This window comes from Myotis lucifugus, unplaced genomic scaffold (assembly GCF_000147115.1).
Source record: "Myotis lucifugus unplaced genomic scaffold, Myoluc2.0 scaffold_430, whole genome shotgun sequence".
NCBI lineage: Eukaryota > Metazoa > Chordata > Mammalia > Chiroptera > Vespertilionidae > Myotis > Myotis lucifugus.
This window is the reverse complement of record NW_005871478.1, coordinates 423,677-442,413: the sequence shown is the minus strand read 5'-3', so window position 1 is coordinate 442,413 and position 18,737 is coordinate 423,677. Positions and strand designations below refer to the sequence as shown.

The window sequence follows — 18,737 nt, the reverse complement described above, 5'->3', positions numbered from 1 at the left end:
GACCCGCCCCGGGGGGGGCCCCCTTCCCCCCGGGCTCCCCTTGTGAACCCGGGTTTAATAAACGCGCCCTTCCTCGCGAATCCGCCGAAGCTCCCCCCCCCCCCCCCCCCCGCCACCCCCCCAAATGGTCTTTCCTCATGGCTGTGAGGATAGGACTAATCTGTGATTGAAACCAAGGGTAGAGTGGGAGTGGGACAATTGCAGTCTCATTTGTAAACTGCAGTGCCTGTGGCCTTGGGTGTGGGGAAAAGCAATAGATGACGAATGGAAAGAAATCATTCCAAATTCCTCTTTGTCCTGTGGGCAGCTGGGAGCCCTGACATAGCCCTCACCCCCCAATTCATATGTGAAGCCCTCACATATGACTTTAAGGAGGTAATAAAGATTAAATGAGTCATCATGATTGGCCAGCCCTCACCAGTTTGGCTCCGTGGATAGAGCATCAGCCCTCAGATTGAAGGGTCCCGGCTTCGATTCAGGTCAGAAGCATGTGTCTTGGTTACAGGTTTGATCCCTGGCGCTGGTGGTGGTCGTGGGGAGTGTTGAGATAACCAAGCAGTGTGTCTCTCCCACATCAATGTTTCTCTGTCTCTCCCCCTCTCACTCTCTAAAAATTAATGAAAAAATATCCTCGGGTAAGGATTAAAAATAAATAAGGATGGGATCCAAATCAAATATGACTGGTATCCTTATAAGGGACACACTTTGCCCTTGTGGGGAAAAGGGGTCGCCACAGCAGCCTTCCAAGTAACTTGCAAACTTGTTCTTGACAAATGGGGCTGCGAACAGTGGCCCAGTCTTTAGCTGAGCCCAGCCTCTAAGTCCAGTGCCCCCTAGTGCCCCCCAGCCCCAGACTGCCACCCTATGCCACGAATCCCGCCGGGGTTCCTGGAGGGCTGCTGTGGCCGTAGGATTCCTAGTGTTAAAGCTCTGAACCGGTAACAGTTCCTGCCTGGCTTTGTGTGAATTTGCATCACCTGGCTGTAGACTTGAGACATGCTCCCCTTCACACGCAGATGCCCGAGCCTTTGTCATGATGATCGCATGCTCCTGTGACTGTTGACATCCGTGTGGTTGGAATAGACAGCTCACGGCCACCTCCAGAAAGGTCCAGCACAACCTATCCCCTGCCAGGGCCGGCACACCCTAATTAGGCTCATGAAGCTGAGTCAGTTATGGCGATGGTCCAGGAGACCCCCCATGTCCTGGGGCACCCCAAATCTTCCTTGGAGTCTGAAGCATTCCCAGACCCTTCCCCAGGAGTCCCTCTGTGAGTGTAAGCCAGCTGACACAATGTTTGCTGCCTGCCACTCCAACACCATCAGCTGCCCAGGTGTCCCTCGTGGTGAATATCCGGGCCCCAGCCAGTCCCAGGCAGCAGAGCCACGCCCAGCTGACATTATAAACCATCTTCCCACGCACAGTACAAGCTAGACGTGGCTCGGCCGCCTGGGACTGGCTGGGCCCTGGATATTCACCAAGAAGGACACCTGGACGGCTGACGGTGTGGGGCTGAGCTTGCTGCCCTGCCAAGTCAGCAGCGACTGAGGACTCACTGGAGCTTGTGCTGAGGGGCCACCAAACAGGCCAGCATAACACTCCATGACCAGCGCAAGGGTACAGATCTTTGGGGGCCAGTACCTCCACGCCCTCACTTTTGGATGGGAACAGCCCTGAGGGCAAGGAGCTCACAGTGCCCTGAGCTTCCATCTCACTGGGAAGTGAAGGGCTGTCCCAACCGGAAGTCAGGCCTCTGATTTGTAATAAGGGCAGGAAGGCTTGCCAGGTAGTAAAGGTGAATCATTTCGAAACTTTCAGGAAATAGTTGAGTTCAGCTACATTCAAGAACTGGGACCAAGGCGACGGACTGGTGCTCTCTAGGAAAAGCCTAGCGTGGCCCGGCCGGCGTGGCTCAGCGGTTGAGCGTGGACCTATGAACCAGGAGATAACCGTTCGACTCCCGGTCAGGGCACATGCCCGGGTTGTGGGCTCGATCCCCAGTGTGGGGTGTGCAAGAGGCAGCCGATCAATGTTTCTCTCCCATCATTGATGTTTCTCTCTCTCCCTTCCTCTTTGAAAACCAATAAAAATATATTTTTAAAAAAATGCCTACCGTGGTCTGTATGCAAACAATGCTGGAGTTCAAGGCAGTCCTTGCAGGCTCCTTTACCCCACTGTTGGGCCTGGTCAAGCTTATGCTTATACAGGAGGCAGGGGGAAGTCACATCGGACACAGTGGGACCTGGAGTCTAAGACAGAGGGAGAGCCCTAACCCGTTTGGCTCAGTGGATAGAGCGTCGGCCTGCGGACTTAAGGGTCCCAGGTTCAATTCCAGTCAAGGGCATGTACCTTGGTTGTGGGCACATCCCCAGTAGGAGGTATGCAGGAGGCAGCTGATCAATGTTTCTAACTCTCTATCCCTCTCCCTTCCTCTCTGTTAAAAAATCAATAAAATATATTAAAAAAAAAAAAGACAGAGGGAGAGGGGGAGAGAGATGAGATCTGCCCCCCGCCCCCGAAGAGGTTTCCACTGACCAGTGAGGAACGAGGGAAGGTGATCACGAACACCCAGGGAGTGTGCAGGGAGTCTAGCTACCCAACACTCTTCCAAGTCATTTGGGCCCTTCACTTCGGTCCTCTCTTACATTATAAACCATCGTCCCAAGGCAACAGCTAGAAAAAATCATATTCGCAAACAACCTTGCTGTCCCGAGCAGCCACGTGTCTGACCTCGGTGCCACAATCAGACAGGACAGATTGGCGAGGGAGCCCTGGGAGGAGTGACCAAAGGGATGTGCTGGTTTACAGAGGCCGTGCTGCTGTTGGCGAAAGACTGGAGCATCTAGTTCGTCACTCTTCTGTTGGGGCACTGTGAGCTCAAATCAATTAAGCATTCATACCCGCTGGGAAGAGAACAAACGGCTCATTGAAATGTTCAAAGCTGAGTTTTGTTTTTCTGTGTGATCTTCACATATGGTTGAAATTCTAGAGGCAAAGCTGTAAGGCCTGTTTGTATGTTTACGTGTCTGAGTATATAGTATTTTCTTACCTTCAGATCAGATTAGATTAGGTTAGATGACAGATCTCTTAAGAGCCTCTATTCCCATTGAGATTTATTTAGAGCTAAGAAAAAATATTAAAAGCACAAAGAAAGAAACAACACCTTGTCTACAGGGGGAAATTTTTTTTGAATGATAGCAGATTTCTCATTAGAAACCAAGGAAGTAGCATAACATTTTTCAAGTGCTAAAAGAAAAGAATGGTCAACCCGGAATTATATAGAGGGTGTCCCCAAAAATGTATACACACTTTAACAGCTGATAGTTCAATTTTGAAAATGAAATGTATTTTAATAAACACTGCCTTTATTTATTCAAAGTGTGTGTGCACATTTTGAGGGGCACCCTGTATATCCAGTGAAGACATCCATCAGTAATAAAAGGGAAATTAAGACATTGCCAGATGAAGGAATATTAAAAACATTTATTGACAGCTGACCTCTACAAGACTGCCTAAAGGAAGTTCTCTAAACAGAAAGGAAGTAATAAAAGCAGGAATCTTGGAACATCAGAAGGAAGGAAGAACACTGTAAAGAATAAAAATATGGATAAACACAAGATTTTCCTTCTCCTCTTGAGTTTTCTAAATTACATTTGAAACAAAAAGTATAACACTGTTGAATGTGCTTCTCAACAGACAATTATAGCAGAAATGGGGGAGGGTAAAGGGACAGAAAGGGAGGGGAGGCTTCTACACTGCAAACTAGTAAATGTGGTAAGGAGACTGGTAAGTTTTGTGTATACACATAGTGCAACATCCAGAGCAACCACTAAAAGCTGTCTAAACAAGCAGACCCTCAGAAATACTAGAGAGCCCTGGCCGGCATGCCTCAATGCTTAGTGTGTCGGCCTGCACACTGGAGGGTCACGGGCTCGATACCCAGTTAAGGGCATGTACCTGGGTTGCAGGTTTGATCCCTATCCCCAGTTGGGGTGCGTGTGGGAGGCAACCAATTGATGTGTCTCTCTCACATGGATATTTCTCTCCACCTCCCTTCTACTCTTTCTAAAAATCAATGGAAAAAATATCCTCACTCCTCAGGTGAGAGTTAAAAAAGCAAACAAACACTACAGATAAATCAAAATGGCATTCTAAAAAAATGTTCAAGTTAGGCACCTGAAGGCAGGAAAAAAACAAGAGCAAACAGAAAACAAAAACTAAAATGGCTGATGTAAGCCCTAACATAGCTACAGGGTGGGGCAAAAATAGGTCTACAGTTTGTATGGAAAATAATAAATAATTACTAAATAAAATACAAGAATAAACTGTGTTTTATGTGCTCACAACTGTAAACCTACCTCTGCCCCGCCCTGTATAATTACATTAAATGGAGACAGTCTAAACGCACAAACTAAAGGACAGAGATTGACATCAGAGCTGACATCAGAATGTCAGATAAAATAAACGGCAGGGTCAAGAAAATTAGCAGGTAGAGACATTACATAATGACAACCCACAAGACACAGCACCTTCACCGTGTACGCATGCACCAGATGACAGCACTGCCAGCTCGTGGCCCAAACACCGACAGAACTGAAGGGAGCACAGCGTCCCACAGGGAGTGTCCCACACCACTCGCAGGTACAACTCAGAGGACTCCACTGGGAATCAGCAAGCGTGAGACCAGCCCGTGGGCTGCGGCCGTCAGGAACTGAAGAGGAGGCCCGCCATCCACGAAGGCTCCACGGCTGAGTCCTGTGAAACAGGATCACGCTGGTCCCTCCCTCGGCAGCAGAGGCCACGCGGCCAGGAGCAGAGACTGCCAGGTCCCGTCTGTGAATGCCTAATGGGCGAAGATTCCCTTTACAAGCTCATTTGGGTGGTGAATGGTTCTGCTTCCTGCAACCGCCAATCCTAACATGCTTTAAAAAGAGAGCTAAGCCCTGCGGGTGCTCAATGGTTAGAGCATTGGTCTGACCACTGAAGGGTTGACTGAGGGTTCCATTCCCAGTCAAGGGCACGTAAATGGATTGCAGGTTCAATCCCCGACCCTGGCTGGGGCGCATGTGATCCATGTGTCTCTCTCACATCAATGTTTCTCTCTCTCTCCCCTTCCCTCCCTTCCACTCTCTCTGAAAATTCAATGGAAAAAGTATCTTCAGTGAGGATTACAAAAAATTAAAAAAGGGAGCTAAAGATACCAAAGACTTTTCTGCATCATAATTTGCTACGGCCCTGTCCCTCTACTCCTGAAGTTTAAGACTGCTATCACCTGAACACCTCGTCCTCATCTCTCACTTCACCTGACTCCCCCAAGTCAGTGAGAAAGAACACCTGGAGTCTCCACCACGGATGGTGACAGATGAGCCCACTGGACAGGACCCACGCGGTCCACCACACCATGGCTTCCACCCACAGAGGGTTCCTATCCAAGTATAGGGGCCTGGAATTTAAGGGTCGGAGGGAAGGTCCTCTTGAATACAAGCTTACAAATAATCTGGTGGTTGGAATTCATTCACCTCACTATTTATTGGAGGGGGTGGAGCTACAGGATGTGTAAAGGGATTTCAATTTCTCAGGACCAAGGGCAAAGAACCCCACCTACTGAGTCAGGCCCAGTCAAGAGTCCTGCCGAGCCAGCGGCAGTCACTGCAGGCCTGGTGGGACGCAAACCGAAGAGGGTCACATGAAGGCCAAGCCACCATCTCCCCACCTCCTGGGCTAACCTCCACTCTGGTCTCCCATCTCAGAAGCTCAGCAAGTGCAGAGCAGAACAGACACAGGCAGCAGACTGCCTGGGTTCTAGTCCTGCTTCTGCACTTCCTACTGTGTGACTTTTCTGTGCCTGTTTCCTTACCTCTAAAAAGGGAAGTACAGTACCTAACTCATGGCACTGGGCGTCAACGAGGTGAACTCAGGCATGACCATAATACCTTAGCTTTTATTTTCTGGGTAGTTACCAGAACAAACACAAGAAGCCAACTGAAAACGAGCTGGAGCGATGCAACGTTGTTTTTATTTCTGTAATTGTTCTTACTAATGTGAACAGAACCGTCACAGGGGCTCAGTCTGGAACCATCCAGCCCAAGATTGTTATTGTGGGGGGGGCGGGGGGGGGCCAAGAACAGACAGAAGGTCTTCCTCCATCTTCTCCCACAGGGCATCAACATACATCTGTCATCCAAGAATTTACCCAAAGCCTTTTTGATCCTTCCACGTCTCGGCCAGCAGTATCCCATCTGAGGCTACAGACCCAGGTCTGCTAGGTGATGGGTAGAAGCAAGCTTCCTTTTACATTTCAGGCAGTGTGGCTGGAGAAGACATGTGGAACCGGGGAACCTGACTCTATGGACTTCAACGACGTCTCCCTTTAGCCTTTCCTCTGAGGTGAAGAATCCATGTCCTTACAACCCCCTTCTCCAGTCTGGCATTCTTCGGGGTGTGCAACCCAAGCCTCAGGAAGTCACCGTGGGAAGCACTAGGACTGGCGTGACAGCAGGAAGGTGCGTTAGTTGTTGCTCTGGCCCCAGCACACACCAAGCCAGCATCTCTCAGGAGCAGCCCTGCCTGCGCTGTCTAGGCGGCACTCCTACGTCACAAATAGCTGTTCAGGACCCTCTGCCTGTCCCCAATGATTCCTAAAAGCTTCACATATTCACACAGTCCCACTATTTTCAGGTCCTGGTGGCATGTTATTATTCTACCTGTAAACTTATCAATCCCCTGACTTATGGATGCCTCTTTCAGATTTCATATCTTCTTCAAACTTACTAAATGCCTCCTGAATTTCAGAAAGCAGTTACCTACCAGCTGATGCAAGAATACAGCGCCATTCTATGAGTCACCAGAGACCAGCGCTGCAGGAGTCAGGGAGGGAGGGAGGGCACGATGTTTAAGATGCCCTCTCCACTCCTATCATACACATGCCCAGCTCTGTCTCCCCTGACTCCTGCACTCCGTGCACCCCTCCTGGCTGCCACTCAGACTGGAAGGGTGACTGCTGAATTGAATGCAGGTTGTCTGGTTTGGGTCAGGACCCTGGACCACAGTTCTGGCCATGGCACGCTGTGGGCCCTCCCTACTGAATAGAGTCCCACTGGGTGCCTGACTCATCACCTGACTCATCTAGCTGGAACATTCTAGAGTACAGAAGGGAAGGGAGGCTGCTGTGGACAATGGGTTCTAAGCCAAATCTAAAACTACCTTTGTACAAAAGTACTGTGAGGAGGAGAGGAGGGACTCCAAGCTCCATCTTCAGCGATTACTTGTCCAGGAACTTGCTCCTCCCGGGCTCAGGCTGGCACCAAGAGCAAGGGTGCTGCACAGGAGCGTCAGTGCCAACGATTCCCCCACTCTGAGCAAGAAGGCAAATGCATGGGAGAGAAACAGAAACACTGAAGCACGGCCTTTGTAGTCTTAAAGCCGAGGCTTCCTGGGATGGCCCAGATGTTAACTTAGCTGGTTATCCCTGTTTCACCTCCAAGCACTGGGGAGAGATTTTGGGGGTGGGGCTTTCTTCTCCCTGACCTTGCAAATTCTTCTCATCTCCAGGTGACTCTGCAGCTCCTTAGGACCTAGAGGCGAAGCCTCAAGCCCGAATCGTTTTAGCAGCAGGACTTACTGACTCATCCTTGAAGCTACTTCCTTTGCTGTTCATTGGTCTTCTTCGACCTTTCTGGACCGGCAGGCTTTCTGCATATAGGAAGTGCCCAACCCATGATAAAAAAGGGGCCTGTTTCCATCTCTTAGCAACTGCTGCTCTCCACATGTACGTGGCCAAAGGGGCTGAGAGAGGACAGCCCAGTGTGCTCTGCCCGCTCATGGATCTGAGTTAGGTATTCTCAGTCGCAGCAGACTACTGATGTGAGTCCTACGAGGGAGCGGCATGGGGAGCACTCTCCCAGGCTACTCAGTGAAGGCAGCAGAATGTCCAAAACAAGTCCTTTTAATATCGACCAGCCAGGATGACCCCGGCCCTCAGCAAAAGGCTTGCAATCTGAACCCCTACAGCCCTAGGCCACAAAGATGTCTCCTCCCAACCTGGCACAGGGTAGCACCGACTTCCAAAAGGCTCCTTCATGAACTGCTGCCCAGGGCAAGTCACAGCTACTGTGACCCTCCAATGTCCCGGCCTGCTGAGGAGCCAGGGTTCTGGGAACCAGACCTGGAGATGCTGGAGGACGATGCTCCCCTTGCTGGCACCATGTCACTTAGCCTAACAGTTTCACAGGACCCACAGGCCCAACCCCGAAGACAGCTGGCAGAGAGGCAACAGTGAGTGTCTTAAAGGATCTTCAGACAAGTGGACAGCTCAGCGGGACAGCACATGTGCCCAGGATTCACTGCAGCAGCCATCACCAACTTGGCAAAGGAGGGCCTTCACGTGCGTCTTCAGGGAGCTGGAGGCAGGCGCTATGGCAGGAGAGGTAGTGAACAAGGGTCAGAACTTTGCCAGTTAACACTTCAGATCCTCTGGCCCCTCACCCCATGCCTGAGAATTTATGCCAAAGAGATTCTCAATAGGGAAAAAGCTGGGTGCACAAGGACGTGCGTTCCAGCAGCCAATGGTTCACACAGCATGGACACTGCACTCAGAGACCCCCACCACTTTCTAGGGCCAGTGACTATGCTCTCTCAGCTTCCTTTTCCTCATCTTATGATGACAGCACCCCTGCCCCCCCAGGCGCTTGTGAGGTTAAATGAGACAAGCTGCATAAAGCACCGAGAGTATACTTGTTTAACTACAAAGGTGAGCTCTTACTACACATGACAAGGGAAACGCAGGAAAAGGAACCAGGTGACTGTTAAGGGTGACATCACTGAGCAGGTTTCCGTACTTGTGCTGACGAATCCTTTCTTAGGTCTCCCATGCTTTATGTGTTGTGGAGGATGCCCTGAACTGCTGAGCCTTACAGCTCAGGAAGAATGAAGCACGGTTGAGAGAGCTGGCCTTTTCTCACCAAGGCTCTCCCACTTCTCTAGATTTCACCTTTGGAAAAGCAGTAAAGAGGGGAGGCCAGAGGGGCGGGAGAGGAGGAATGAGGAGGGTCTGACCATCAGAATTGGAAAGGATGCACCTCCCATGTGCTCACCCCGCCCAAAGACAGGCTGTGCACAGACGCTTCCTCTGTCCTGGTTAGTAATATGCCTGACAATGCCCAGGGGCTGCCACGGCCACGGTGTGGCCACAGAGGTATGGCCAGAAAGGAGGAAAGCCTGGCGACCACAGGCAAGGATGCACTCAGGACTCGGATGCAGGCACAGCAGTCTCGGTCCCCACTCCCCCTTTAGCTTCTCAGGACCACACCGCAGTTCAGCTCCATGAAGGAAACTCGCAGTAAGCACCATCAGTGCCAGAAACAAAACATTCGTGCTTGCACAAACCTCAGAGACGTCTAGCTGGTGCTCACACTGCCTTTCTTTTTAAATTCATTCTATCCACAAATATTGCAGTATGGAACCCAAAAATAGAAAGGGGATATTGTTTCAAACTTTTAAACACCATTATTACACGCAAAAAGGTTAATAATTCCTTCATATCAACAATTATCCAGTCAGTGTTCAAATTTCCAAATGTATTATAAATGTCATAAATGGGTTGTTTGTTTCTCAACCTTTGAAAATTCATCTTCCAAAGCCTGAGGAGATTCTGAGCTGGGTCCTACTAATCCCAGCACCACCACAATCACCGCCTCACTAGACTAGACGAGAAAACCAAAGTCCAGAGAGGCTGGGTGGTTGGCCAGGATCACACAGCTTGCTGAAGACAGCGGGCCTGACCACTGTCTGGCAGTCTGAACACTATAAGGGAATGTTAGACGCTTTCAAGTCAGCAAGTCTGAATCTAATAATATCTCCTTTGTAAGAAAAGAATCATCACCAGTAATTACACACCCATTTTACTGAGATAAAAACGAAGCTCTTGAGTTAACTCCCTTAGGTAGACGTCATATGTTATCTTTATTTTGGGCTTCCATTTAGCCAGGAAGAGGATTCCCAACGACTCTAACTGCTCTCAACACTAACCAGCTCCCCAATGCACAGCAAGCCCAAAGGACCGCCTAACAGAGAGGAGAGCATCGTGTGGGGACCTGTTTCTAGTTGAGCCTCAAGGCAGCATCAGCAAAGGTTAGAACTGCCTGAAATAGGCCCGATGGCTTAGCGGTCATTTCCATCAAACCACCTAGAAACTGGTCATTTCTATGATATATAAATGTCTGAGAAGATGAGAAAAACATAAAATACTTCTCATCTCATATTATAAGATAGAAAGCACACACAAAAGCAGAGGTGACTGAAAGAAAACTACAGGCCAATATTACTAATAAACAGAGGCCCAAATCCTTACTAAAATAAAAGCAAATCAGAAGAGTGCCTTTCTCTGAAACACTTGGCTTTTTTCTTTCTATTGTATTTTTTTCCCTATTGTGTTTTGTTCCTTTTTGATAGCGTCTTCTTTCCCATGTGTGCAAAATAAAATGTGGACATGTGAAAAAAAAGAATAGGACATATTGGACAAACGCCTGAATCTCAAATTTTGGTAGCTCAATATTAGGAAATCTATTAAAGTAATTCATTAGTTTAACTAATTACAAGGAACTATTTATGCTCATTCATCTCATTTGATTCCAAAAGGGCAATGGACAAAATTAAAAACCCATTATTTATCAAGAGAAAGGAAAAGGATAAAGATCTTAGCAAACTAGAAACACAACTGATACTCCCTTAACTGGAGGATCTGGATTACCAGACAATAATATAAAGCCAGTGTAGGAACCGACAGATCAAGGGGTACAAAACTGGCCCATGTGTGCATAGTAATCTAGAATGTGAGAGCAGTGGATGTCGAACAATGAAAAATGAATGGACTCCTCTATTGTTAGATCCTTATCTCACTTAGCATATAGAAATAAATTCCAACACCCCCCCGCCCCCCAAAAAAACAACAAAAGAAACAAATTCCAAGTGGACTGAAACTAAAGGTAAACAAACAAGCATTATAAGAAAATAGTTTCAATATGGGATGATGGGGAAGTTCTAGAGGTGGATTGTGGTAATGGTTGCACAACAATGTGAGTGTGCTTTATGCCACTCAATTGGGCCTAAAAAAGGGTAAAAATGGTAACTTGTATGTATGTATATTTTACCACAATTCTAAAAAGAAAATATATTAAAAAACAAAATGCAAAAAGATTATACTCTTGCGATGGGAAGAGCATAAAGGAAAAGATTTGAAGACCTTACTGTATAAAATTTTTTAATGTCTGCATGATAAAAGATCCAGAAACAAAAGTTAAAAGACATGCACTTATTATTTCAATAGAAAGGAAAAAAAGCGCAACTGACTGGAATAACGTATATGCAACTTGTATAATAGATAAAGGATTAACATTGGAATATTTAAAGTTGCTACAAAATAAACAGACACAGAATATAACAGGCAATTCATAAAAGACACACAACCTCATAAATAATCATGAAAATGCACGTGAAAACAATTTCACTTCTCAACCATCAAATCAATAAAATTAAAAATACGGATTTCCACACCTGACAATGGTATAAACAAACAGATATTCTCATCACTGTGTCTTGACTTGTAAATTAGCAAAACCTTGTGAAGGACAATTAGTTAGCAGCTAGCAGGTGGTAGAGGCATATACCCTCCACATACTGGTCTCCAGCCTGTAGAAGTCCCCCGAGGTAAACACACATCATGACGAGGGTGTGCACTACACCATTACTTACGATGTCAAAAAACCAAACACAGCCCAACTCCCTATCAGTGGTGGTGAAGCACACTTTCTTACACCCACCTTGTCAGAGCATAGATAGGTCTCTCTGTAATCAACAGGGAGACATGTCATAATGTGTTTTGTAAACAAAGGTAGCTACAAAAGTCCATATTTTGTGATCTCATCTTTTTTTTTTTTAATATATTTTATTGATTTTTTACAGAGAGGAAGGGAGAGGGATAGAGAGTTAGAAACATTGATGAGAGAGAAACATCGATCAGCTGCCTCCTGCGCACGCCCTACCGGGGATATGCCCGCATCCAAGGTATATGCCCTTGGCCGGAATCAAACCTGGGACCATTCAGTCCGCAGGCCGACGCTCTATCCACTGAGCCAAACCGGTTAGGGCTGTGATCTCATCTTGGTCAAAAAGTAAAATTAAAGTAATACACTTTGCATACAAAGAAAAATCTAGAAGAATGTATATCAAGCTACTAACTGTGGATATCCTCTCTGGGAGTGGTATCATGGGAAATTTGCACTTTCTAAGTTATATTACTTCTATCATGTTTGTATTATTGAAAATTATTGAAAACTAGAGGCCCGATCCACGAATTTGTGCACCAGTGGGGTTCCTCAGCCTGGCCTGCTCCCTCTCACAATCCGGGACCCTCAGGGGGTGTAGCAGTGGGGCCGGGTGCTGTGCCACTCCCGCTCATCCCGGCCCCGCTGTGCCTGCCCGGCCGCTGGGTAGCATGTTGCCATGGAGGCAGGAGAGGCTCGCGCTGCCGCAGCTGCACTTGCCAGCTGTGAGCCCGGTGTCTGGTGCCCTTCAGTCAGCTGAGCAGCGCTCGCACTGTGGGAGCACACTGACCACTAGGGGGCAGATCCTGCGTTTAGCGTCTGCCCCCTGGTGGTCAGTGTGCGTCATAGGGACCGATGGACTGGTCGTTCGGTCACTTAGGCTTTTATATATATAGATAAGCATAATCATTTCTATGACTGAAAAGATAATGAATAAAATAATGAGAACACCTCCACCTCTCTGCAGACGGCAGAGGTGGCTCTGACCCCAGTGGGGCCGGGAACCTCTGTGCAGAGGAGCTTCTAGTCCAGTCAGCAACGGTCCCCTGCCAAGCATGCCCAGCCCCCGTTTCCACGCAAAGCCTGTGTGGGAATGCCAGGCTCAGGGCCAGCTTCTGCCACGCAGCTGGCACAGCACCGTTCCTGCATGGAAGGCCTTGGCTGGAATGGTGGGCACTGAAGTAAGCACACTCCACACTGGGCACAAATAACTGTTCTCTTTAATCTCTGGCTTTTGGGTGGCTCTCAGATCACCATTTAAGATTAGAAACATTTTACTGGAAAAGGTCATAAAGGAAATTATTCAGCTGAGAGGACTTGGAAGTGACTTCTGGTAAGAGCTATAAAAAACCTAGTTGTGGCCCAGATGGCATGGCTCAGTGGTTGAGCGTTGACCTATGAACCAGGAGGTCATGGTTCGATACCTGGTCAGGGCACATTCCCTAGTGCAGGGCGTGAAGGAGGCAGCCGATCAATGATTCTCTGTAATCACTGATATTTCTATCTCTCTCCCTCTCCCTTCCTCTCTGAAATCAATAAAAGTTATATTTAAAAAAAAAAAAAACAAACCTAATTGTGCCCGAAAAAGATGGCAATGAGTGCCCAGATCTGGAAGGGCACAATGCCGGAAAGCCTGTGCCACGACCGCTGCACGACAGAACTGAGCAGAGAAGGAAAGGAATGGGGAGGGAAAGTAAACCAAAACATGAAACACAGGCACTAGGACACGCAGGGACACTACATGTTTAACCTCACAATGGTCCAGGGAGTGTGACAGAAAAGGAGGCTCAAAGTTTCAAAGCTACAAGCCCCGGGTCTGAATTTGAATCTGACCTAACTACAAGCCCAGTGCATTGAAACTGCTAGAGCCTGTCTCCTCCATCTTCCTGGGCAGACTCACCTGTGAGTTGGAGGGCAGCACCTGGGAGGTGGGCTCCTCGGATGGGGCTGCTCCTGGGCCCATGGGGCTCAGTGTGGTGATTCGGCTTGGCTGCCCTCGTAGGGTCAGGGTAATGGTGGTGGGGACCTTCAAGCCTGAGAAGAGAAGTAGGGTTTTTTTTGTCACACCTCTATTTCCTTTCCTGGGGAGTTTCTTCCCCACAGAGCACACCCTCCTTGTTCTCCTCCCCAGCTGGGTCATCTACACCCCATGAGTCATTCTGAAAGGCAGCAGAAAACAGCCTGTGTTCTCTCAACCTCTCTGGGGGATGGACCCCTCACAGCTAAATCCCTGAGGGTGGATGCCAAGACCCTGGTTGGGTTCAATAGCATCCCTAGCCCATGTGAGATGAGAAGGTCCTGGGGGAAGATCCCATATCTGGGAGTCCCCATGGTTCTCAAGAAAGACTCACCTGATGTTTGGTTGGAGATCTGAGCCAGGCCAGGGAGGCTGCTTGCCAACTTGGCGAGGCCCCCATTGGTCAGCAGCTGGTGGATGGCTGTAGGCTTTCCACCAGGAGTGGCACCCAAGGATGAGAGAGTGGTGGCAACAGGAATGGTACGGACAATGGTGCTGGTGCCTGTGGTGATGGCACCCAGGCTCTGTATGGGGGTGGGCAACTTCACACTGGTGGCCTGTGGGACACACAAGCCCAGGTGATCAGAAGCTGTTGCCCAACAGCCATGTACAAGTGTGGCGTGCCCACAGCACGTTATTAAAGACTGCCATGTACTGAGTGTCCACCACATGCAAGTGCTCTTCCAGGCATTCCCCACGTATTTCGCCCTCAAAACAACTCTGTGAGGGATAGTCCACTATCCTCATTTTACAGACAAGGAAACGAAGACACAGAGAGGTCAAGAAACTTGCCCAGTGTCTCCCAGTAAGTGCTGGAGCCTTAACCTTTCGTAGCTCCCAGCTGGGAAGTCAGGGGCTATCTGTCCTTGACCCAGACTCCAGACCCAGTCCCCCTACCACAAACAACCAAGCGGAGGCTTCCTCCCCACACCTGCCCAGCCCAGAAGGAAGGCAGATGTGCACCTGTGGGGATGGTCCTGGGGAGGGGCTTGCTGGGAGGCCCGAGGTCTTGCTGCTGATATCCTGTAAGCTGAAGCTGAGGCCTTGGAGGAGGCTGCTGGCAGATGTGGCCCCTAGGAAATGATACGACAGACATCAGTACAAGCTCCACCATTTATCCGAGAGCAGCCATGCCCGTCCACCCTCAACAACCCAGCCAACACCCGGTGTGCTCTTTCCCCTGGACATTCCTCACTCTCAGGAAGCCAGCAGGTCCCCCAGCATGCCCGCTGAAGGCCTATGTGAGGAAGGGTCTATGCAGATGCACGCCTTCCATTCCTTCTGCATGTCCCAACCTGCTCCAAACCACCTGTCCGACAGTTTGGACAGGCTTAGGAAAACCAGAGAGGTTGAATCCCACTGTTCAGAACTCTAAATTCCCTCACTTTTTTCTAGGGAAGAGAACGGACTTTTAAAAAAATGTAATTTAATCCTCACCCGAGGACATACTGAGAGAGAGAGAACCATTCATGTGAGAAACATCGATCAGTTGCCTTCTGTACATACCCCGAATGGGGATCAAACCTGCAACCCAGGTATGTGCCCTGACCTGGAGTTAAACCGGCAACCTTTTGTTGCACGGGATGATGCTCAACCAACTGAGCCACACCAGCTGGGCAAGAAAGGACTTTTTAAGCCAAAAGAATTCCAAGCACCTCATTTACACCACACTTCACACACAGCCCAGTGGCCTCAAAGCAAAGAGGAAGGTCCTCTTGAAGGAGAAGGGCTCAGGCACTCAGCCTTTCAGTGCCGGGTGGAGGTGGAGGTGAGGAGACATGCACACCCAGCATGCACCACTTCCAGCTTTATTCAATCTTAACAACACCGAAATGAAACACAATACCTACATCTCCCACCAGCAATTTCTCCTCCTTACAGTGCAGGATGCACTGCCTGCAGACTGTGATGTTTACTCATTGTAAATATTAAGGCCAAGAACTTCATGCCCCTTGAAGCTAATTCCAGCTTCTTGTCAAACTTCCCTGACAAGCCCGAGACCAGAAGAATGCCCTCCAGATTCAGCTCCAGGCTGCTTTGCCAGGACCACCCTCCAACAGCTGCTGGGAGGTCGGGATGCTGTGCCCCAGATACCTGGGAGGGAGCTGCTAGGGGAGGTGGCCACCAGGCGGCTCTGGAGTGTGTGCAAGGGACTGGGTGCAGTGCTGCTGGAGACCACGGAGGAGGCTGGGCTGGCTGACACACCCGCTTCAGAAGCACTGGGCCTGGATAGAAAGACAGGAGCTCCATTAGACAAAGGTTGGAGGGCAGCAGGCCCCAGCAACACAGGGAGGGGCCGGAATGGAGCCCAGCAAGGTTTCAGCAATGGACACGAGGCAAGAAACTTTGGTTTCATCATTCCACTTCTGAATAGGCCACTTGTCCTTCTAGAAGCTATGCCTAAAGTAAAGACTTCAGACCTTGAAGCAAGAGCTACGGGATGCTTTGCAAACTTTAGGTGAAAATGAACTGAACTCTTGAGTTGGTCCAAAAGAAAAATAAAGATCCCACCCAAAAAGAAGTTACACTCCCCGAGCAGACAGAACCCAGAATCCACCATCTGCCCAAAGCATTATGTGGACCAGAAGAAAGGTGAAGAGAAAGAAGGGGACAGAGACAGACAGACCAAGAAGCAGACTCACCTGGTTGTGGTGAGAAGCCCTGTGAGCTCCTTGGCACCTGCTGCCGCCTGCCCCAGTGTCATCATGATGGGCTTTCCTCCCCCAGCTGCAAAACAAAGCCCCCAAGCCGCCAGTCAGTCCTGATCGGCTCACTTTTCAGCCTCCACAGCCAGACTAAATGCAAGGTATTATGGACAAAGACTAGAAAATGAAAACTGAAGAATAACTACATGAGAACAGGAAGAGCTGGAGTTATTTTTTCCCCCTTCTGTTGTCTAAACTTTCTGGAATATTTTATTTTTAATTGAAATAAACAAACAAAAACCCCCAAATATATGATGCTTTGCATGAACCCAGAGCTTCCTCTGATCTTCGTCTTGCCTCCCTGGTGCTAGTGCAGAGCAGGTCACTGGCTGCCCTCCCGTGGGCCACCTCGAGCCCTCTGCTCAGGCAGCCCTCGCACTGCAGTTGAGGCTGAGGGCCAGCAAGCAGCCCCAAGAGGGCAAAGCTATGAGCCCGGGAGAGCTCAGCCAGTTTATTGGAACAGGTCAAGGGAAACTCACCTTCTGGGGTTCCTCCTGGGGAAGGAGTACAAGGCCCTCCGGCTGGGTCCCCTTGGGAGATGAGGGACACCTTGATCTTGGGTCGCTTGGAGGCCTTACTGCCAGACAGAGGACTGGAGGGGTGGTGCCGCTTCAGCTGGACCCTAAGGTCCTCTTTCTCTGCTTCCTCTGCTTGTTCCGATGAGATGGGAACTAAGAGACAGAGCTGAGTAAGGTCCTCCACAGTTCCCAGACTCTGACAGTGAGGACCAGAACAGGGACAGCTGTATGTGGGAACACACAGGAGTACAAGCCACACACGGAGCCACACTTCAAAGACAACCACCTCTGTGTTAGTCCCACTCGCTCAGCCCCCGCTGTGGTGGAAATGCACCTTGCCCCTCGCAGGGCATGGCGCCACCCCCATTCCTCACTCTGTCCTGGAGTTGGAAAGACAGGGGCTCTGAGTTGGAACAAAAAGAAAGAAGAAGACACTGCAACCCTGCCATCAAAGGCCAACCAAAACACAGAGGCCTCATCACAGTGGATCTAAACAGCACTTCCCAAGCTCAAAAACTGTGATCCTTTTCCTGTTTCAAGCCCACCCCACATGACACAGCTGGTGGGCAGGAAACATTCCAGGAAGAAGCAATGGGGGAACAGGCTACACAGTCTTCCCTACACAGCAGATTTTCACAGGGCTCTGAGTCCCATGCCCTAGGAGCCCAGGGTTGAGGGTTTGCTTGCCACAAAGAGGACTGCTACCAGGACTTCAGTCTGGCTTTAGGAGCTCCTAGGCAAGGAAGCATGTTAGCCAAGATACCTTTATAGCTCCTGTCCCAAAGTAACAGGGCAACAGTGGTCCATGTCACAACCTAGTCCCCAGGTCCCTTGTCCTAGGTACACAGAAAGGCTACCTGTTCACACATAGGCTTTCCCCTCCATTGAGTTAAACAGATTCACCCTCCATATGGCCAAGCCTGGGTATCATTCAGGCTTCCTCACAGATCCTCTCCTCTTTACACCCAGAGCCCCCCAGCTCCAGTCCCTCATCTTAGCAAAGGCAATCAGGGTTGGGAGGAGAAGACAGCAGGAGGGGGAGGGGGGGTGGCATGGGCCATAGGGAGTTATTCCAGACCATAGTCAGGGCATAACCAGCGGAAGGTTTGCTCAAGGGACTAGCCCAGTCAGTGTGGCTCAGTGGTTGAGCGTCGACCCAGGAACCAAGAGGTCACCGGTTCAATTCTGGTCAGGGCACATGTCTGGGCTGCAGGCTCAGTCCCCAGTAGGGGGCATGCAGGAGGCAGCCAAAGATGTTTCTCTCTCATCGACATTTCTATCTCTCTATCCCTTTCCCTTCCTCTCTCTAAAAATTAATTTAGAAAACATACTTTTAAAAGGCATCAATTACTAGTAAAATCCAAGTTGGAAAGAGGTAATGGAAGGAAAAGGAGTTACAGTTTTATGCTGGTAAGTGGCTTGCAGCGGCCAGGATGGAGGGAGGAAACCACAGGCAGGGAGAAAAACACCCAAGGAAACGCAGGCTCACAGGCAATGGCCACAGGCGCTCATGGGAGAAGCAGAGCTAAGAACCATAATAAGAAACAAAAAGAGAAAAACACCATGAGAGGCAAACAGAAAGAATGGAGAAAAAGCAAAGACAATGGAGCAATAAGCAAAAGGAGTCGGGGAAAAAAATCAAAAGATAGAAATAGGCAAAGAGGAAACCAAACAGGGA

At 49.2% G+C, this 18,737-nt stretch overlaps 1 protein-coding gene across 10 annotated transcripts in view; it reads right to left on the bottom strand.

Annotated features, from left to right (window-relative positions):
- Window positions 1-5,994: 5,994 nt before the first annotated feature.
- The window catches only part of KANSL3 (KAT8 regulatory NSL complex subunit 3), a 40,574-nt gene continuing 27,831 nt past the window's right edge, over window positions 5,995-18,737 (bottom strand). For 2 of the 10 annotated variants that reach the window (XM_006102804.3, XM_006102806.3), the window contains 7 exons: window positions 17,021-17,212; window positions 16,479-16,563; window positions 15,931-16,061; window positions 14,800-14,909; window positions 14,171-14,393; window positions 13,720-13,853; window positions 5,995-8,412 (listed from right to left, as the gene is read on the bottom strand). In XM_006102804.3, the coding sequence (XP_006102866.1) occupies window positions 8,392-8,412; window positions 13,720-13,853; window positions 14,171-14,393; window positions 14,800-14,909; window positions 15,931-16,061; window positions 16,479-16,563; window positions 17,021-17,212 (896 nt within the window). In that variant the 3' untranslated portion in view covers window positions 5,995-8,391. Of the gene's footprint in view, window positions 8,413-8,522; window positions 8,990-13,719; window positions 13,854-14,170; window positions 14,394-14,799; window positions 14,910-15,930; window positions 16,062-16,478; window positions 16,564-17,020; window positions 17,213-18,737 lie in introns of those variants that run through there. The other 8 variants (XM_023744123.1, XM_023744124.1, XM_023744126.1 and 5 more) reach the window with 6 other exon arrangements.